The sequence below is a fragment of the Trichechus manatus genome, unplaced genomic scaffold (genome assembly GCF_000243295.1).
Source record: "Trichechus manatus latirostris isolate Lorelei unplaced genomic scaffold, TriManLat1.0 scaffold00028, whole genome shotgun sequence".
Classification (NCBI taxonomy): domain Eukaryota; kingdom Metazoa; phylum Chordata; class Mammalia; order Sirenia; family Trichechidae; genus Trichechus; species Trichechus manatus.
Genome location: NW_004443964.1, coordinates 634,973 through 653,925, shown reverse-complemented (window position 1 = coordinate 653,925; position 18,953 = coordinate 634,973). Strand labels below are relative to the sequence as shown.

Below are 18,953 nucleotides of genomic sequence, written 5' to 3'. Positions count from 1 at the left end.
AAAGTGTTTTAGGAAGATCATTTGGGCAGGAATGTTTGGAGTTGTCACGGTAGCAAACTAAGTCTAATTTATAAAAAAAAAATGAGCTATTCTTTAACACTTAAGTTTATACTTTGAAAATGTCTAGCAAATTTGACACATTTTTGATCAATAAGACCCTGGATTATCTAGGAACCAAACATAAATAGAACAAGCAGAGTTTACTGTTGCCCAAAACTATTTAACATGTAAAACCGAAATTGTGTTTATTTTAAAAAGTGACCATGTGTTCTTAGGCTAAATTAACTGCCTGTCAGTTCTACCCAGCCAGGAAGCAGCACCTCTTTTCTCATGTGGCATGTTTTAACTTGCAATTTAAGTTTTGACGATGTCACTCTGAAGACCTGCTCACTAAATCAGGGACCATCCTCTCGTGAGGATGGAGAGGGACCAGCAGACAGCTAGGCAGCAGCTCTGTCTCAGATGGAGATGTCAGGTTAAAGGATGAAAGAAACCTGGAGCAACTGGGCCCTGCTTGAAATGGGGATGGGGCAGGACCAGGGTTCCCAGAGAAGATGAGTATTAGAAATAGGGAAGTTCGAAGGGGTGCCAGGAGAGGATTCTGCCTTGGGAGAAGGACAGTGGCCTGCATTGTTGTGTTCCGTGGGGATCCGTCGTCATGGCCATCGGGGAGTTTCGGGCAGCCTTTGAGGGCTTTATAGGTCAGGGATGAGAAGGGGCCACCTGGTGTAGGGCTGGCGACCTAGCAGGTGGATGAGGGTGTGAGGTGTGTATGTTGTAAGGGGGGCAGAGATGAGATTAGGGCTGGGAAGAGTAGACACCCAGCTGATCACGCCTTGCGGATCACCAGAGCACAAGTGCAGAGGAACCACCGAGAGGCGGGCTGAGTTCCCAAAAGGCAGTTGAAGACCCTACAGAGTTATCTAGGCAGAGCCTAGCAAGGCCTAGTGTGTTTTCTATTCAAGGGCTGTGTTGTTGTTAGGTTAGTTGCTGCCGAGTCAGTTCCCACTCATAGGGACCTTACGTACAACAGAGTGAAATGCTGCCCGGTCCTGAGACATCCTCACAATCGTTGTTATATCTGAGCCTATCGTTGCATCCCCTGTGTCAGTCCATCTTATTGAGGGTCTTCCTCTTTTTTGCTGACCCTCTACTAGGCATGATGTCTTTCTCCAGGGACTGGTCCCTCCTGATAACTTGTGCAGGGTATGTGAGATGAAGTCTCGCCATCCTTCTAAGGAGCATTCTGGCTGTACTTCTTCTAAGACAGACTTGTTCCTTCTGGCAGCCCATGGTATATTCAATATTTTTTGCCAACACCATTATTCAAAGACATCAATTCTTTTTTAGTTTTCCTTATTCATTGTCCAGCTTTCATGTGCATATGAGGCAATTGAAAACACCATGGCTTGCATCAGGCGCATCTTAGTCCTCAAAGTGACATCTTTGCTTTTCAACACTTCAAAGAGGTCTTGCAGCAGATTTGCCCAATGCAATGCATCGTTTGATTTTTTTTTTAAATTGTACTTTAGACGGAGGTTTACAGAGCAAACTAGTTTCTCATTGAACAATTAAAAATACACATATTGTTTTGTGACATTGGTTGCCAACCCCACAACACGTCAACACTCTCCCCTTCTCAACCTTGGGTTCCCCGTTACCAGCTTTTCTATCCTCTCCTGCCTTCTCATCCTTGCCCCTGGGCTGGTGTGCGCATTTAGTCTTGTTCTGTTTTATGGGCCTGTCTAATCTTTGGCTGAAAGGTGAACCTGGAGTGACTTCGTTACTGAGCTATAAGGGTGTCTGAGGGGCCATACCCTCAGGGTTTCTCCATTCTCCGTCAGGCCAGTAAGTCTGGTCTCTTTCTGTGAGTTAGAATTTTGTTCTACATTTTTCTCCAGCTCTGTCTGGGACCCTCTGTTTTGATCCTTGTCAGAGCAGTCAGTGGTGGTAGCCAGGCACCATCTAGTTGTGCTGGACTCAGTCTGGTGGAGGCCATGGTAGTTGTGGTCCATGAGTCCTTTGGACTAATCCCTCCCTTGTGTCTTTGGTTTTCTTCATTCTCCCTTGCTCCTGACAGGGTGGGACCAGTGGACTGTCTTAGATGGCCACTCACAAGCTTTTAAAACCCCCGACGCTACTCACCAATGTAGAATGTAGAACATTTTCTTTATAAACTATGTTATGCCAGTTGAGCTAGATGTTCCCCAATACCATGGTCCCCACAACCCTCAGCCCAGTAATTTAGTCCCTCAGGGAGTTTTGATGTGTCTGTGGAGCTTCCATGACCTTGCCTTGGACAAGTTATGCTGGCTTCCCTAGTATTGTGTATTGTCTTACCCTTTGCCAAAGTTACCCCTTCCCGGTTTTCTGTTTAGTGTTTCTCCTTCCCATCCCTCCCCTCCCTTGTAACCATCAAAGATCGTTTTTTTCTGTGTGTAGACCTTTTCATGAGTTTTTATAGTAGTGGTCCTATACAATATTTGTCCTTTTGTGATTGACTTATTTCACTCACCAATGCCCTGCAAATTCATCCATGGTGTGAAATGCTTCACAGATTCATCATTGTTTTTTACTGTTGCGTAGTATTCCATTGTGTGTAAGTACCATGGTTTAACCATTCATATATTGGTGGGCACCTAGGTTGTTTCCTTCTTTTTGCTATTGTGAACAATGCTGCAGTGATCATGGTTGTGCATATGTCTATTCGTGTGACAGCTCTTATTTCTCTAAGATATATTCCTAGGAGTGGGATTGCTGGATCATACGGTATTTCTGATTTTAGCTTTTTAAGGAAGCACTATATCGTTTTCTAAAATGGTTGTACCAGTTTGCATTTCCCACCAGCAGTGCATAAGAGTCCAATCGCCCTGCAGCCTCTCCAGCATTTGTTCTCTTCTGTTATTTGTCGGGTGGCGTTGTTTGAGTTCCTGACTGCTACTTTCATGGGCGTTGACTGCAGATCCCAGTAAAATGAAATCCTTGACAACTTCAGTATTTTCTCCGTTTATCATGATGTTGCTTATTGGTTCAGCTGTGAGGGATTTTGTTTTCTTTCTCTATGTTCAGGTGCAGAGGGGCAGCTTAAATGCCCTCATTTTGCGGCTCACAGTGCCCAGTGCCCAGGAATCAGCTGTGTGTGAGCGGAAGGGCTCGTCCAGAGCTGAGGGGCCGCCGCTTTCCTCTTTGAGAGCGCTCCAGGTGTGCGCGCCCAGGTGTGCACATTTGATGGATTTTTGGCAAAACTTCTTTAATAGCTACAGTCGGCACTCAGTTGGCAAATTGAGATAATTTTTTCTCTGATAGGCAGACATTGGGTGCACAGTGAGGCTATTTTAGCATAACTTACTTTGCTAAGTTAAAAATAACCCGACAGCCAGCCTGCTTCTCCATGTCCTGGTGGTCAGTCCGTCTTTGCAGTAGCAAAACGGTTTACTTAGTGAGTGGTTTAGGGCATTTTAGACTTCAATAATTTGAATTTCTGACACATTTTGAGAAACACGCTTACAGAGCCATTGCCCACTGGGGTCTTTTGTGTGTGACTGACCGTATCAGGGAGCTGGCCTGGCCCCGTCTCTCTTGGCCATCTCTGGAGTGTGTTAGGTGTCACATGGCTGGGCCGCTGCTGAGAGGGGAGGGGAGGTGCTCTGCTGAGTATCCTACAGGCCTTCAGACGAGACTTGGCTTTGGCTGCCGTTTGTCATTTGTGATGAAATGCTTGTGTCTCAGCCACTGAAAGGCGTCAGTCACCTGTGGTTCTCCCCCGGTACGAGTCTGTCCCTCTGTGCCTCCCAGGGGACATGTTTGTTTGTCACAACTGGAGGCGGGTGCTCCTGGCACGTAGTGGGCAGAGGTCCGGGATGCCGCTCAATGCCCTGCAGTGCAGAGAGTGATCCAGCCCAGCTCAGCAGCCTGCCGTGGAGGCGCCCTGGAGTAACCTAGCAGCTGATTGCCCTTGGGTTTTTCTCTTAGGCCTTATGGGTGGTGAGGGGTTTTAATTGTTTGTACAAAAAGTACCTGTGTAAAACCTTTAGCTATCAAAGTGTTTGTTTCAAATTCTTTAGACGATGCTTTCCTAAATAGCCTGGGACAGGCTGGGGTCCTCAGCAGCCCCACACTGGCAGGACCAGGTCCTGGTCTGATCCCATTTCAGAAGCTTCTTTCAGCGCTTCACAGCGGCAAGCTGGCGCTCTTAGTCAGAATGCTCACTCTTAGGCCTACTGATGACTTTAGCTGTTGTGGTCAGTTGCTGATTCCGACTCAGGAGCCCACGTGGCGCAGTGGTTTAGAGCTCAGGCTGCTAACCGAAAGGTCAGCGGTTGAAATCCACCAGCCACTTCTACTCTGTCCTGTAGGGTTACTATGAGTTGGAATTGACTTGATGGCAACTTTTTTTTTTTTTAAATAGGGTTTTCAAGGCCGTGACCTTTCAAAAGCAAGTCACCAAACCTGTCTTCTGCAGCACCTCTGGGTGGATTCGAACCCCAGCCTTTCAGTTAGTGGTCGATTGGTTGACCATCGGCACCACCCAGTGACCTCAGTCAGGCTGGTGTGATTGTTCTGAAAACATTGATGGTTAGTGGGAAACCCTTCCTAAGTTGTTACGCCTGAGCTGTTCTGTAGTATTTGTGGTTGGTCCTGGGTTTTTCTGGAAAGTGAAGGAGTGCAGACCTCAGTTTGACCACATTTCCAAGTATGGCTGTGGAAGGGTGCAGCTTTCTTCCTGCTGTGTTTGATCTCCAGTAGTTGGCAGTCAGGACAGAGGGATGAGAGAAAACCCTAAACAAGTCAATTAGAGATGGACTGTTGTGTTTTTCTGTTCTTTTTCAGAGTATAACAGCATTTTGAGTGCCTAGGGGGTGTTATAAAATACTTGCTGCATTTTTGCCGTTTCTAAACCTGCTGGATGACTGTTAGGGTTGTGAGCATTGATGTTAATGCCCGTGTGCTCCGGGAGCAGGACGGCGGGCTTACACACAGATGTCCATTTTCAGTTCCTCCCGAGTCTTCTGTCCCCCCTGCCCGTTTCCCTCTGGACTCCCCTTCTCATGCCCCATGGGTCACTCACCTGTCCGCGTGCTGGTCTGGTTCTTCGTCAGGCTGTACACTCCTGGGCCGCACGCACCATGATGCCTATGACTCTCGAGGTGCCAGGTTTTTGAGAGGATTTGGTGATGCTGTGCCACAGGAAACAGTTTACCCGAGTGATAGATGTTCAAATGAAATGAAATCCACTATCTCACTCCACAGACCCCTCCTTCTTGATTTTGTTGATGGTAGACGGTCCTTGGTGGTGGTGGTGGCGGTGGTGGTTAAAGGTGAGAGTTCCGTGGGGGAGCTGTGCGGGCCCAGGTACGTGTGGACAGGTTTCTGCAGTAGCACTCCTGAGCTTCTGTATCGGGGGCTCCGTCAAGTAGGAAGGGTGTTTGGAAGGTGGGTGGCCAGAAGACAGATGTTCACAGGTGTTAGGAGCATGACGGGTTCCTTGGATCTGCTCGGAAGGACTAGAGATGGCTCAAGACAGGGAAGGCTAAGCCTTGGAAAACCTGACAGAGGAAGTAATGAAAGTAAGGAAGTAGAATTGGGAACAGAAGAATTCCCTCTGGAATGAGCTAAGCCACTTGAAACCGTGTTGAGAACTGGAAGTAATAGATTTCAGCATGATTATTCTAATCTCCACCTCTTCTGTGTGTTCCTTATGCGTGATCCCGCTCACTCTTCTCCTTCATGTGTGTGTCACATCATACCTCCTTCACTGGCCCCTCTTCAGCTCGCTCGCCATGTGTACCCGCGGCGTGGACACGGCTCCCTCGCTGCCTGTACCCGCGGCGTGGACACGGCTCCCTCGCTGCCTGTACCCGCGGCGTGGACACGGCTCCCTCGCTGCCTGTATCCGTGGCGTGGACACGGCTCCCTCGCGGCCTGTATCCGTGGCGTGGACACGGCTCCCTCGCTGAGAGCGGTGCTCTAGTCCCGCTGCCCGCCGGTGGACTGAGTGCCCTCTCTGTCCTCTCTGGGAGGCCAGTTGAGGCCGCCTGCTCCTCCTGCGCTTGCTGCCTGTTCTGTGGGGCTGTGAGGATGGCTCCAGCCAGAGTCCTTCCTGTACCTGGAGTTCCTGGCTCCTGGGGAGTACTCTACCTCTGGCAGTGATTATCAGGGTGGCACTTTATTCTGTCTTGCATTCTCTGAGTTTTCTGTGCTCCAAGAGGCCGTATATCAGTAGTAGCATTTATTGATTTTCCTGGCACGTCGGTTCCTGAGCTTGTTGAGTTGAAAAGCTTTTTGTTACTGCGGTGTTGGCTTGAAATGCAGATGCCATCTTCGATGGCTGAGGCGGCTGGGCCGGCACTGGGCTGTGTGTGGTGGGCATCACAGGGGCACGTGGCCGTGGCTTCATGTCCTGGGAGCAGACCTGCCTGGCTCTGGGTCCTGTGCGTGTGAGCTTCGTGGTGTCCTCCGGGTGTCCTGGATGGCCTGCCTTTGGGCGCATGTGTGCCGGGAGTGGAGCGCCAAGGAGAGGGGAGAGCCGGCCTCGGTGCTGTGGGGTGGGGCTGAGAGGGCCTGTTCTGGAGAAACTGCCTGACGGGCGGCCTGCAGTAAGTGATTTTGTGGTGTCATGATGTAAAGATACAGATGGATGACTCATGATTTTACTTTTTGTTAAGTCAAATCTGCATATTAAAAATCGACAACTTGTGCAGTAACGAGGTGGCACTCAGAAGAAAGGCTCTGACAGCCGGCGTCCTCATACCTGGCGCACAGTCTGAACGGCACTCGGTTGCGCCGGCTCGCGTTGCTCCTCGGGATGTAGGAAAAATGAGAGGGGGCCTGCGGGCTGGCAGGGGCTCCCGGGTGTGGCCGGAGTGACAGTGCCGAGGTGAATAGCCAGCTTGTGGGTGGGGATCAGTTCGTTGTGTGTTAATTTTTCTCTGTTTACTCCTTTTAACCCATCTTTTGGCCATTCTGCGGGCGGTGTACCTGGGAAGGAGATGTGGAATCAGTTCAACTTCTTGAGCAGGTTGAGGAGTGCAGTGCCGAGGAGGTCGCCGGGCCCCTCGGACCTGGGCTCCGCACGGTGTGGCTGCGCCTCTGTCTCCAGGGGCTACACGTCAGAGGTCATTTCCCTCAACCACGTGGCCGGTTCTGTTCGACACTTTGATTTTGTCTGACTGGTATTTTCTAAGTCCATTTTCCCCTCAGCTATCTGGGAATGCTGTGCAAGTAAGAGGAGCCCTGGTGGCGCAGCAGTTAAGAGCTCGGCTGCTCACCAAAAGGTGGGCAGTTCGAATCTACCAGCCCCTCCTTGGAAACCCTATGGGACAGTTCTGCTCAGTCCTGTAGGGTCGCTATGAGTCGGAGTGGACTCGATGGCAACAGGTTTGGTTTTGGGTTTATGCAGATGAAGTTGGACGTGCTGTCAGAATAATATTTTGAAATATTTTTTAAAAAGAAAACCGCACTTGTCCACCGGTGACAGCTGATGAACTGATTGAGGACACATGTATCCACGCGTGGGGTCCTGGCTAGCGGCCGGGGGGCAGTAGGCGGGAGGAGCTTCCCTCAAAGGGCAGATTCTTTATCCAGTGGCTACCCGGCTGCCTGCCCGACAGGGCCCTGCATCTGCCTACAGCCACGGCGCGGGGCCGGCCTGTCTCTGTGAGTTTAAAGCATTCGGTGACTCCTTTGCGAGGTGTGATTGGAAACTGGAGCGGTGGTGCCCTTCTGGGAAGGAGAATTAGGGGTGGGGGAGCCGAGGGAGAGAGGGAGGCTTGCTTCGCACTTCTGTGATCATTCTCAGCCGAGTACATGTCTCATTGTCAGTGACCACAGCAACAGAGACACTGTCTGCTCAGAGCAGTAGCTTAAATGGAGCTACTCTTTTTAAGTAAGCCATCTGTTTAGCCCCTTAAACCCATCAGACCAGTGCTGAGACACTCCCCGGGGAGCGGCACTGTGCCAGGCCTAGTGGGGTTCAGGGATCCACTGAGCTCGCGGGGCCAGAGCGGGGTCGCCATCTGGGGAGTTTGGCCTCTCAACAAGCCATCCAGAGCGTGTCCTGTGCATTATTTGGCACTCCTTGGAACCCAGCACATTAGGTTTCTGTAGCAAACATGACATTCTCACAAAGTGGGACAATTAAAAGCTATAATTAGCTCCTTCTCAGTTCAGGTCAGAATTTGCTGCCAACGATTTCAGGACAGATTTTTCAGAGTTTTTTGGTCTTTGGAATTGTGGGTGAGGGACTGTGGACCTGTATAAGACAGAGAAGCTACTCGAAGGCAAGTAATTTTTGGAGGGATATGAAAAATAAAATGCCAACGGTGGCTGTCCTCAGTAGCTGTGAAACCATGCTTATCTCCAGCTCTAAGTCCACAATCCTGCCGTTTCTCTCTGTCGAAAACTGGCTAATGTTGTCTGTCCAAGACCTGGCGTGCACCTATGCTCTCCTCAGCCTACTCTAGCCAACACCAAACTGCCCCGTTCACGCCTTTTTAACGTTTGGCAAATCCATCCCTTGCCCTTTGGCCGCTAGCTCTTAACCCAGTGATTTTCACCTGGACTTCTGGAGTAGTGTTAGTCGGTCGTTGGTCTTGTTACTCCTCTGCTGTTTCTTCTTCAGTATAATGTACACACAGAACAGTGCACAGAGCCCGTGTAAAGCTTAAGCAGAACCCTTGTGATCTGCTTCCAGTTAAGGAGTAGTATGGCTCGGGTACTCAGGGCCCCTCCCCTGCATGCCCCTTCCAGTCCCAGCCCACTGCCTGACCCGGAGCCATTGTCCTGACTTCACCTACATGGAATCCTACAGAATGGACCAAGTGGGGAACGGGGGATGTTGGCTTTTCACTGAGTGTGAGGCTCATCCGTGTTTTTGCATGTAGTATTCTGTAATGGGATATACCACAATTTGATACTCTGTTGTAGATGGACATTTAGTGGTTTTATTTGGGCTAGTATGGATAATGTTGCTGTGAACATTCTTGGAGATATTTTTAAGTTGGAAGACTATTTTTTAATTGCATATTTGGGATTCTTGTAGGTGTTTTTTGATGAGTTGGGTGTGCTGTGCGCTGTGGCTCTCTTGGCTCAGAGGATATGCGTGTGTCCGCTTGGTGGATAGAACCACTTTGGAATACCCTTTGTACAGTTGACACCCCACTGACACGGTGTGAGGTGGGAGTCAAGTTGCTTCACAGTTTGGCAACATTTGGCATTTTCTGTCTTTTTCATTTTAGGTGTTCTAGCTGGTGTGTGGTGATATCTCACCGTGGCTTTAACGTGTATCCCTGGGGACTCATGAAGGTGACCAACCTGTCAATCCTCTGGTTCGTTTTCAAGGAGCCCTGGTTGCGCACTGGTTCAGCGCTCGGCTGCTAACCAAAAGATCAGCGGTTTGAACCCACCAGCCGCTCCACAGGAGAAAGATATGGCAATCTACTGTAAAGATTTACAGCCTTGGAAACCCTGTGGGGCCGTTCCACTCTGTCCTCTAGGGTCGCTATGAGTCAGAATCGACTGGACAGCAGTGGGTTTGGTTTTGGGATTTGGGATGTTTTCGACTTCTGATTTCTCTGAAAACATAAACCTGAATTGGCTTCTCCTCCACTTGGTCTCCCAGAGTGAAGTCCAGATGCCTGGGGGCCCCTTCACCTTTCCTCACGCTGTGCGCTGCGGCCGTGACCCGCGTCCCCACGCTGCACGCCGTGGCCGTGATCTGCATCTGGAGGTGTCTTTCCTCCAGGGAGTGTGCTCTGTCCGGCCTCCCTCACGGGGCAGCGTTGTCTGTCGTTAACCAGTGTCCGGCTCTGGAGTTACTGCTGCCTTCGGTCCCTGTCGCACCCTCTGCCTTATCACAGCCCACGAGGTCGTGTCAGGGTCATTTCTGCATCTCCTTCCCACTCCAGGATGAGCCCTCGAGGACAGGCTCCTCAAGATTGTCCTTTGTGAGCTCAGGGCTCACGCACGCCGTCCCTGGGTCACACACGTCTGTTGACTCGGCGATGCCTTTTGGCAAACCTGACCTGTACTGTCACTCCGAGGACTCTCACGTTTGCTTGGCTTCTCCAGGTAGAAAGAAACTGCATCACAGAGGTGTACCCCGTCTGCTTCAGGCAGACCTCTTTACGTTTCCTGATTATGCAATTAATAAATTACCATAAAATTGCAGATGATACAAAGTAGAAAATATGTAAGGTAGATAATCCTGCCATCCAGAGGTAACAGCTGATAACGTCTCGGTGTAGATCGTTTTGGACTCTTTAATGCGTATAAAAACACTTCTTTGCTGAAATTTGACTACACGGTAGATCCTGTTGTACATCCTGCTTTTTGTCACTAGGGCTTTTTGTGGACGTCTTTTCACAGGATAGCCGCTTCAACAAATTCGGCACAGCCACGCGGTAAAATACCATTTGGGGCCTCAGGTTTGGGCAGGGTTGCTGGTTCTGGGTGCTAGAACCAGGTGTGATCATTGCTGACTGCCTGTGGCCGATGCAGACACCTGCCAGGATCCCAGGGCTCTCTGGAACCATGGGTATCGGGAGCTCGGCTCCCCACCCTGCACCCCCAGGCAGTTGACAACTCTGGCCTTGGGCCTAACCTACAGGCATCGGTGTGGGTGCGGTCTCCTACGGCACTGTTGACTACGGGACTAGGGTCCTGTCTGTCCTCTGGTCCCCCCAGGGCCCAGTTGGTTCTGGTGGTCAATAGCGTGGAGTGTATTTCACCCGCTTTGCGAAGCTTACAGCTTGTGAGCTTAGAGGCCAGTCAGAGAGCTGTGTTAGAGGGCACAGGGCCTTTGGTGGGAGTAGGAGGGGCGCTGTAACATGATGGGCTTCAGAGTCTGTCCTGTTGAGTGGCTGCAGCGGGAGCTGCGGCCTTAGTGAGACTGTCTTATTTCAGTTATGAAGGAAGCCCAACGTATATGTTTCAGTTAAAATTCGATCAACACCTTTTGTCCCAAATTGCTTTTATTTGGCTTAAAAAAATCATTGCCAAGAGTGTTACAGGTAATCTTAACTCCAAGTTCACTGGTTTGATTTTTTGTATTGGTTTTTCACTCATAAGGAGCATGATACTTGCTTTGATTTAATAAGTATTTTTAGTATCAGTGTTGATAATACAGTTTTTCTGTAAATTATGCTGTTAACGTTGGCTCTGTTCATCTTTCATCTCACTTACTTGGCAGGGGACCAGGTGGGGCCGCCCCAATGTGCCGAGGAACGCGGGTGTGTGTGGGCCAACGTGGCCTCTGCCCAGCCCTGCTGCAGCGTGGCTCCCCGACCCTGGTGGGGCAGCCTCGTCAGCCTCTGGCCACATCTGTTGGTGCTCAGGAGACTGACTTCAGAGTGGGAGTTCTGGGTGGGCCCGCCAATCCTGGCGGGACCTGCTGCTGTGCCAGTCTTGGAACCAGTCTCAGGTGGTGTGTATTGAGGCGCGGCATCGCACTGGGGTGCACAGGGACAGTGCGTCCCTCAGTGCTGAGGGGTCTACCACGACTCTTGAGTCTGGGAGGCAGGTAGAGTGAGATCTGTTTACTCTAAATGCCGAGTGGTGAACAGCCTGTGCGTGTGGAAGGTGTAGAGCAGACACTTTGTACCAGGCCACACCAAGTGTTCTTTTGCTTTTGGCGGACTTCAGATAACTTTTGAACTTGCACAAAAATGTGGAGCCTTGTGGAGGACATTATAGGTGAGCCAGAGTGTTAGGACAGAACCTTTTCTCTCGTAACTCAGTATCTTATTTGCTCAGTGACAAAGTGAAAGCTTTTTTAATAGAAAAAGCAATGAGTTTTCTTTCTTAAAGAAGAGCCCCCACAAATTGTGGATTGCTTAATGTATTTATGTATTTATGTTGACAAGAATAATGCATGCTAAGTGGTATTTGGGTCTTTGTTTTACGTCTGCTACAAGATCTAAAACAGATTTGTGCATTTAAACGGAGTAGTATGTTAAGTAGTATTTGAGTCTTTGTTGAGTCCACTGTCATTTCTGACGGGGCTAGTCTTCAGGTCATGAAATATCTTATTCGTGGTTTTTGTTCATGAAGTGGTCCCGTAGCAGGTGGTGTGGTCGACCTTAGGAGTGGGGCTTCTCGACTGCGAGGTGTATTCTGGACCCGGATGAGCGTGCCGCGTCTTACCTGCTGGGAGGCATGGCTCCGGCTCTTGTTGGCCGCTCAGGAGCTCTGTGCCCTCCGCCCTCCTGCCAGGTGTTTACTGTCCAGCCACAAATGATGCTTACACTCTGCTTTACCTTTTAGGTGCACGTTCCGGTTCCCCAGCACAAACATCAAGATAACATTCACTGCCCTGTCCAGCGAGAGGAGGGAGAAGCAGGAGGCGCCTGAGTCCCCGGTGAAGCCCGTGCAGCCCCAGATCTCGCCTCTGACCATCAACATTCCAGACTCCATGGCCCACCTGATCAGCCCCCTGCCTTCCCCGACGGGCACCATCAGGTAGGGTGGGCTCTGTGGTGGGGCGGGGTCTCTGTCAGCACCGCAGGGCTGTGTGCTCGCGAAGTACGCGGCTGTGCTCACGGTCGAGTACACGGCTCCTCCCTGGTGCATCCCTGTGGCCTCAGTCACAGCCCCGGGGAGGTGCGCAGACAGTCGTGCATCGCCCTCAGCCCGTTCCTGGGGCTGACGGACACAGAGAGGGAGGCGTTGAAGACTAAAACACCGTTTAGTTTCCGGAGACTTTGCTCTCGGCTTCCTGTGGTGGGAGAGACAGTCCCAAAGGCTCTCGGTTTCATTCATGGAGTCTTTTTAACGCAGTGTAAATTTAAGGGGCAACTGATTTAGTGATACTTGTTTAAAGTCTAAGGTTTTAATTTGAATTTTGAATTTCGTTTGTTTGTTACAGTTCCATATAAATTCTGGAAACTTGTCTTGGTTATCTAGTGCTGCTATAACAGAAATGCCACGAGTAGGTGGCTTTAACAAACAGAAATTTATTTTCTCAGTCAGGAGACTACAAGTCCAAATTCAAGGTGCTGGCTCTAGGGGAAGGCTTTCCTTCTGTCAGCCCTGGGGGACGGTCATGGTTTCTCTGAGCTTCTGCTCCTGCGTGATCTTCATGTGGCTTGGCATCTCACTTCTCCCATCTCTGCTTCTCTTCACGAAAGAGATTGACTCAGGATACATCGGATGCTAATCCTGTCTCATTAACATAACAAAGACAGCCCATTCTCAAATGGGATTATAACCACAGGTATAGAGGTTAGGATTTACAACACATATTTTTGGGGGACACAATTCAATCTATAACACTCGCACTCTGGATTGGTCAATCTGACCACGTTAAAATGACAAACAGCGCTCATCACGGCCTCCTAAGGAGGACCGGGCACGCTCTGGAGAGACCTGCAGTGTCCGAGCGTGAGCTCACCGCCGTCCATGGGCCGCCGGGGCCTAGAGCCCAGAGCACACGGGGCTTCACCAGAGCTGTCTGAGACAGCAGCCCACAGCCGCGCACAGGCCACAGTGAGGTGTTGTGGCCGAAGGGAAGGTGGAATCACGGCAGATGACGTATTTCGCTGGTTTTCACCTGTCCTTGGGCATCTGACTAGGTGTGAGGGGTGGCGGCGGTTCACTGTAGAGCCTTCCCCTCCACGTGGGAGGCCCAGCTGCCATTCCTGGCTGTCACCCCTCGGGTGCAGCCGCCGCCTGTCTCTGGAGGCTTGCGTTTCGCGATGACGCTCAGCAGGTTTCCGTGGAAATTTCAGGCTCAGACAGACTAGCAGGAGAGGCCTGGTGGTGTCCTTCTAAACACCAGCCAGTGAAAACCCTATGCATCACCACGGTCTGACTCACGAGTGTTCTGTCCCGTCGTGCGGGGGTTCCCCACGAGTCGGGGGTTGCCTCGACAGCAGCTGAAAACAACCCCGAAATTGGGTGTAAGTGTTAGGCCCAGGTGTGGATACGACACACTTCTTCCTCAGTCAGCCTCGCGCTGACCAGGTCCGAGGGAGGGTGTCCTGTTGGGAGGCAGGGACCCGTCTTGGTCTGCTCAGAGCCGTCCCTGAGTGCGGAGGCCGAGGGAGGACACGTGGGGAGCCTGGCAGTCGCAGGGCTACGCCTTCAGGGCGCACACTTGTGTCTCTTTCTTGAGAACCAGCATAGATACAAGCCTTCTGGAAAGGCAGCTGTGCTATGCTTGGTTTGTCAGGTGGGGGGGCGCCTGGCCGGGCGGGGCTCTGGTGGGCGTCTGCCGGGGGCTGCGCTCGGTGTTGTCCGACGTGCAGCCCCCGTGGCACCAAGCTCATCCTGCTCTGCAGGTGGATGAGCCGCCTTCTGCTTCTGTGCTGGGTGCTGTGGAAGCGGCTCCCCTCGCTTTTCACTTGGTGAAGTTTGTCCCTGTGTGACTAAATGAGCACAAGTGTGGAGGGACTGTCTTGTGCCTCAGTTTCTCCACTGGTAAGACACATGGGCCACCCCTTCCTTGAGGGCTTAACTTTCAGAGAGAGTCGACGAGAGGCCATTTGTCGAGAGAAAATGCTGATAGTCTCTTAGTGTTTTTACTTTGGTATTTTGTTTTTCCTGAAATCAGAGGCGGTTACTGAAACACAGTATGACGTGTGCCCTATGACAGAGTAACAGGAGCACCTCTTTGTCTCTCACAGCGCTGCGAACTCCTGCCCGTCCAGCCCCCGTGGGGCAGGGTCTTCGGGGTACAAAGTGGGCCGTGTGATACCATCTGACCTCAATTTAATGGCTGACAACTCGCAGCCAGAAAATGAGAAGGAAGCCTCAGGTGGAGACAGCCCGAAGGTAAACGTTTTATAGCCTGACACAGTGATCCCAAGACTTGGTGCCCACCCGTGTGTCTAACGGCATCCACAACCAGTGTGTCTTCAGAGTGCACACCATTGGGTGACGGGAAATGGTGTCTGGGTGGATGAGGTGCTCATTTTGGTCTGGCTGTTGAGCATGTTCTCAGGGTTGGGGTTCGCAAATGCATTCTTTCGTCCCTTGGACACTCTCTGAGGGCCCCCAAGCGGCAGGTGTCAGCCCCATGTGAGAGCTGAGCTGATGGTGGGGCCCAGGCGGAGAACGGCCTGGTGCTCACAGGGCTCCTGTGCATCCACGCTCACAAGACCACGCCTGGGGAGACAGAGAGAGAGAGTGTGTGTGTGTGTGTCTCGCACACACACTTTTGGAGATGATGTTGGTCACCTTTTTGGACAGTGATTTTTGATATTCCACACTCTGACCTTGAATGTTTTTACTCTTTGACCCAGTAATTTCTCTCCAGGACATTGTCTAGAGGAAATGGACAAAAATTTAAACAAGAGTTTATATAAAGCAGAAAATTGAAAACAACCTAAATGCACCACAAGAGAATGGTTACAATATGGTAGCCCAGTAAGAGAATGTTATACAAAATATTTGTAATAAGAAAATGCTCTGGATACAGTGCTGAGTGATAACAGAGAACAGACCTGTGCATAGTGTTCCTTTAGTTACATGTTTACGAGCTGCGTCTTCACGCAGCGGCAAGCTGTGCAGCGCTGAGGTTGAGGGAAGCCGCAGCTGTGGTGTTAGCTGAGCAGCACTGCCTCCGCTCTGAGATTCCACTTCTGTCAGGCGCCAAAGCAGGCAAAGCTCTGTTGTATTGTTTCAGATGCATTCTTAGGTGGTAACTTAATAAATCCCAGAAGATAGCAATCAGCATAAAGGGTTAGGAGTAGTGGTCAGCTCTCGGGGCGGTGGGGGTCGTGGGCCAAGAAGAGCACACGGAACCTTCTGGGATACTGGCTGCGTTCTACTGCTTGGCCTGGCGTGGTTATCCTGGTGTTTCCAAGGTTGTTCAGCTGATGTGGACGTGTTACAGGCTTTTCTGTCTGCATTACATTTTTCAATAAAAAGGTTTTTGGAAACATAGAAAAAAGATTGCAAGGAAATGCTGCGAACAGCAGAAGCCCCGTGGAGAGGGTTTCCTCCTGGCCGCCTCTCGGCCGAGTGTCCTTGCTCCTCTGCCTGGCTCTGTTCTGTAACAAGAGGAGCCAGCTGTGAGGAAAAGTGGGATTGCCATGGAGACCGTCTGGCAGTGTCAGGCCTGGCCTCAGTACTCAGGAAATGGTCGCTGTTTAAAGGAGATGCAGTCCTCTGGCTGCTAGTGTTCTAGGGGGTTAAACCTTTCTGTGTGGAGAGTGACAGCCGACTTCTTCGTGCCGACCACCAGGCTGAAGAGTGAACCACCGTCCGGGTGGACACGCGTCCCTTCTCTTTCCCTTTGTTTCTAGGTGCTGGGCCTGTCGGTGTTCCTTTCCGCTCTGTATCCCTAAACACCCTATCTCAGTGTTCGTTTTAACACTTCCCAGAAACAGCATCATCTTGAATGCATTGCGTTTTCACACACGTTGCGCCTTGCTGTCGTGGGTGTAGATAGGTGTATTTCCCACAGGTTCACAAGTGGAGCAGTCTCCCTTCCCCTGGCAGGTTTGTGCAGACGTGTGTGCATCTGAGTTGTCGTGATGACAAGGGGCCACCAACGGCCTTGAATGGGCAGGGGCCTGGGGTGTCCTGCGCTGCTGCGCAAGACAGCGTAGAGACCCCGCGTCCGCTCGTCCCCGCCACGTCTGTGTGACGTTTCGGTACATGAGGTGGCTGTCTCCATGGGCTGTGCTCTCAGCGCCCTGCCCGCGGCTCTGAACGCATGAGGACTTCCACCAGAGAGCGCCCGCTTATAGGGTGCACGCGGCTTAGCTTCCCAGAAAAGAGGCTGTGCCTGGCACAGCCCCTCACCAGTGCGTGGCCTTCTGGGTGGATATGAGGGCATGTGGAGGGCGTCTCCTGGGGTCGGGCAGCTTCTCGCTGCTCCTCTGATCGCTTCTGCTCACCCTTTGGATTTTCTTCTTTAAACTGCTCTGTATTCTCTGCTTGTTTCCTACAAAGTTTCCAAATTCTCTCCAGTCAAGTTCTGTCACTTTTAGTAAGAAAAACTAAGTATTTTCACAGCAAGACTTAAAACACCAGGAACCCTGAGCTTTATTAAAGAATTGTAATAATTTACTGTTCAATATTTGTCCTTTCTTTTTCCGTACAGGATGATTCAAAGCCACCTTATTCCTATGCACAGTTAATAGTACAAGCAATTACGATGGCTCCAGAGAAGCAGCTCACCCTGAACGGAATCTATACGCACATCACTAAAAACTACCCCTACTACAGGACCGCGGATAAGGGCTGGCAGGTGGGTCATCTCCGTGTCTCCTGGACACAACTGCTCCCAGTCTTATTGATGGCCGTCGATAGCGGAGCAGGAACCAGACTGCTGTTGTGTTCCGTTCAGGCACAGGCTGAGAGGTGGAGTTAGGGGAGTGAGGCTGTCTCAGCTGCGAGAGGAAGTTGTGTGTAGAGCTGAGCCATGTGCCCGTCTCACCCCTGGGCAGAGCGTGAGAGGAGGCGCCGTCCCGAGAGGAAGACCCGGACCTGCGTGCGTCCCCTTGGGTGTTAGAGCTTTCGAGGGCTGAGGGGCTCATCTTGGCAGCCAGTGTGTAGAGCAGAGCCACCCTCGGGGAGCTGCCCACCGTGCCTCCGCCCCTCCTCAGTGCCTGGGGGAGCCCCAGACCTCCCCAGAGGACGCTGTGAGCTCACTCACCAGTAATTGCGAAGGCTTCGCCTCGTGTAGGTTTTTCCCATTCTGCGTGTCTGTGTACCGGGTGTGCAGGAGAACCTCCTTCATCAGACAGTGTGGGGAAGGCTAAGACAGGCCGTAAAACAGCAGAAGAGAGAGACGTGTGCGGATGGCGTTCAGATTCAGTAAGCAATCAGGAACGACTACATGAGGCTTTGGTTTAATGAGGAAGTGATCCTTGGAAAAACGTGTCTGTTGATCATACGTACACTGTGGCCAGGTGAGGTGGGATGGGGGTAACCACATCTTCAGCCTAATGAAAGGTAATGCTTTTTTTTAACTGCAGACGTAGACACACGTAACGGTAATCTCCCGACCAAATCCTCCACGGTTCTTTGTAAAGGGTCCGGGGCCCTTACTCACGGAAGGTGCAAATGAACCCAGCTACCCTGCCCGCGTCGGGTGCCCCTCCTGGCTGCAGGTGTCCACAGCATGCTGGTGGGTCTTAGTTGGATTTGGAGAGCGTGTCACGGTCAGCCCCTGCCAGGGCCTCTGCCCAGCACGTAGTAGATTCTGGCCGTCTCTGCTGTATTGTCACCTCCAGGAGCAAGGCTGTCGTAAAACAAACTGTAAAACGAGTCAGGTGGCCGGAGCACCGTCTGTAGGGGAGCCCACGCTGAGTGGGTGCCAGGCGAGCAGGAGACCCTCCCTTGTCACAACCTGGGTCTCCGGCCGCAGGGTGGGGTCTCGAAGCTGCTCCGCCACCAGTGGGCTTCCCGTGTAGCGTCTTCCATGGGAGTCTGGCTCCTTGTCGTTCTCAGCCTTGGACTCCTCGCTTCAGTCACCTGGGGCTTCATGGCAGCAAGCGTTTCTGAAAACCTGACCTGTTTCCCCCGCGTTCTTGTTTCTTTGTGCTCTCTCACATCCATTTATTCAGGGACTCCTGAGCACCACCAGGCAGAGGCAGGAGGCCTGCCCTTAGAGGGACCCTCCTGGTCCGAGTCCCTGGGATCGAGGGAGGACATCAGGAGGCCCTTTTGGGGAGTGGAGCTCTCCAGGCCTCGCTGCTGGGCCACCATCACAAAGAGGCAGGAATCTCCGAGGGACCGTCGCTGGTCCCTGCCTGCCCGCTGCTGAGCAGTTACTGATGTGTGTTTTTACCGAAGCACCTCTTTTCTGTCCAGATCAGGCCATAGGGTGGCTTTGCACCCCTCACTGTGCCTGGCAGCTTCCAGGACAGTTCACAGCTCCCGGCATCGCACTCTTAGCTGGGAAAGAAGGCCCGCTCGAGCCTTCCTCTGGCTGACGGACGCGCACGCCCGCTCGAGCCTTCCTCTGGCTGACGGACGCGCACGCCCGCTCGAGCCTTCCTCTG

General features: G+C 51.6%; 1 protein-coding gene across 1 annotated transcript in view; it reads left to right on the top strand.

The window, feature by feature from the left end:
* The first annotated feature begins 12,063 nt into the window (after positions 1-12,063).
* Positions 12,064-18,953, top strand: part of FOXK2 (forkhead box K2) — a 21,190-nt gene continuing 14,300 nt past the window's right edge. Inside the window, exons 1-3 of the mRNA XM_023729175.1 lie at positions 12,064-12,456; positions 14,622-14,769; positions 17,048-17,194. Coding sequence (XP_023584943.1) covers positions 12,410-12,456; positions 14,622-14,769; positions 17,048-17,194 — 342 coding nt within the window. The 5' untranslated portion in view covers positions 12,064-12,409. The remainder of the gene's footprint in view (positions 12,457-14,621; positions 14,770-17,047; positions 17,195-18,953) is intronic.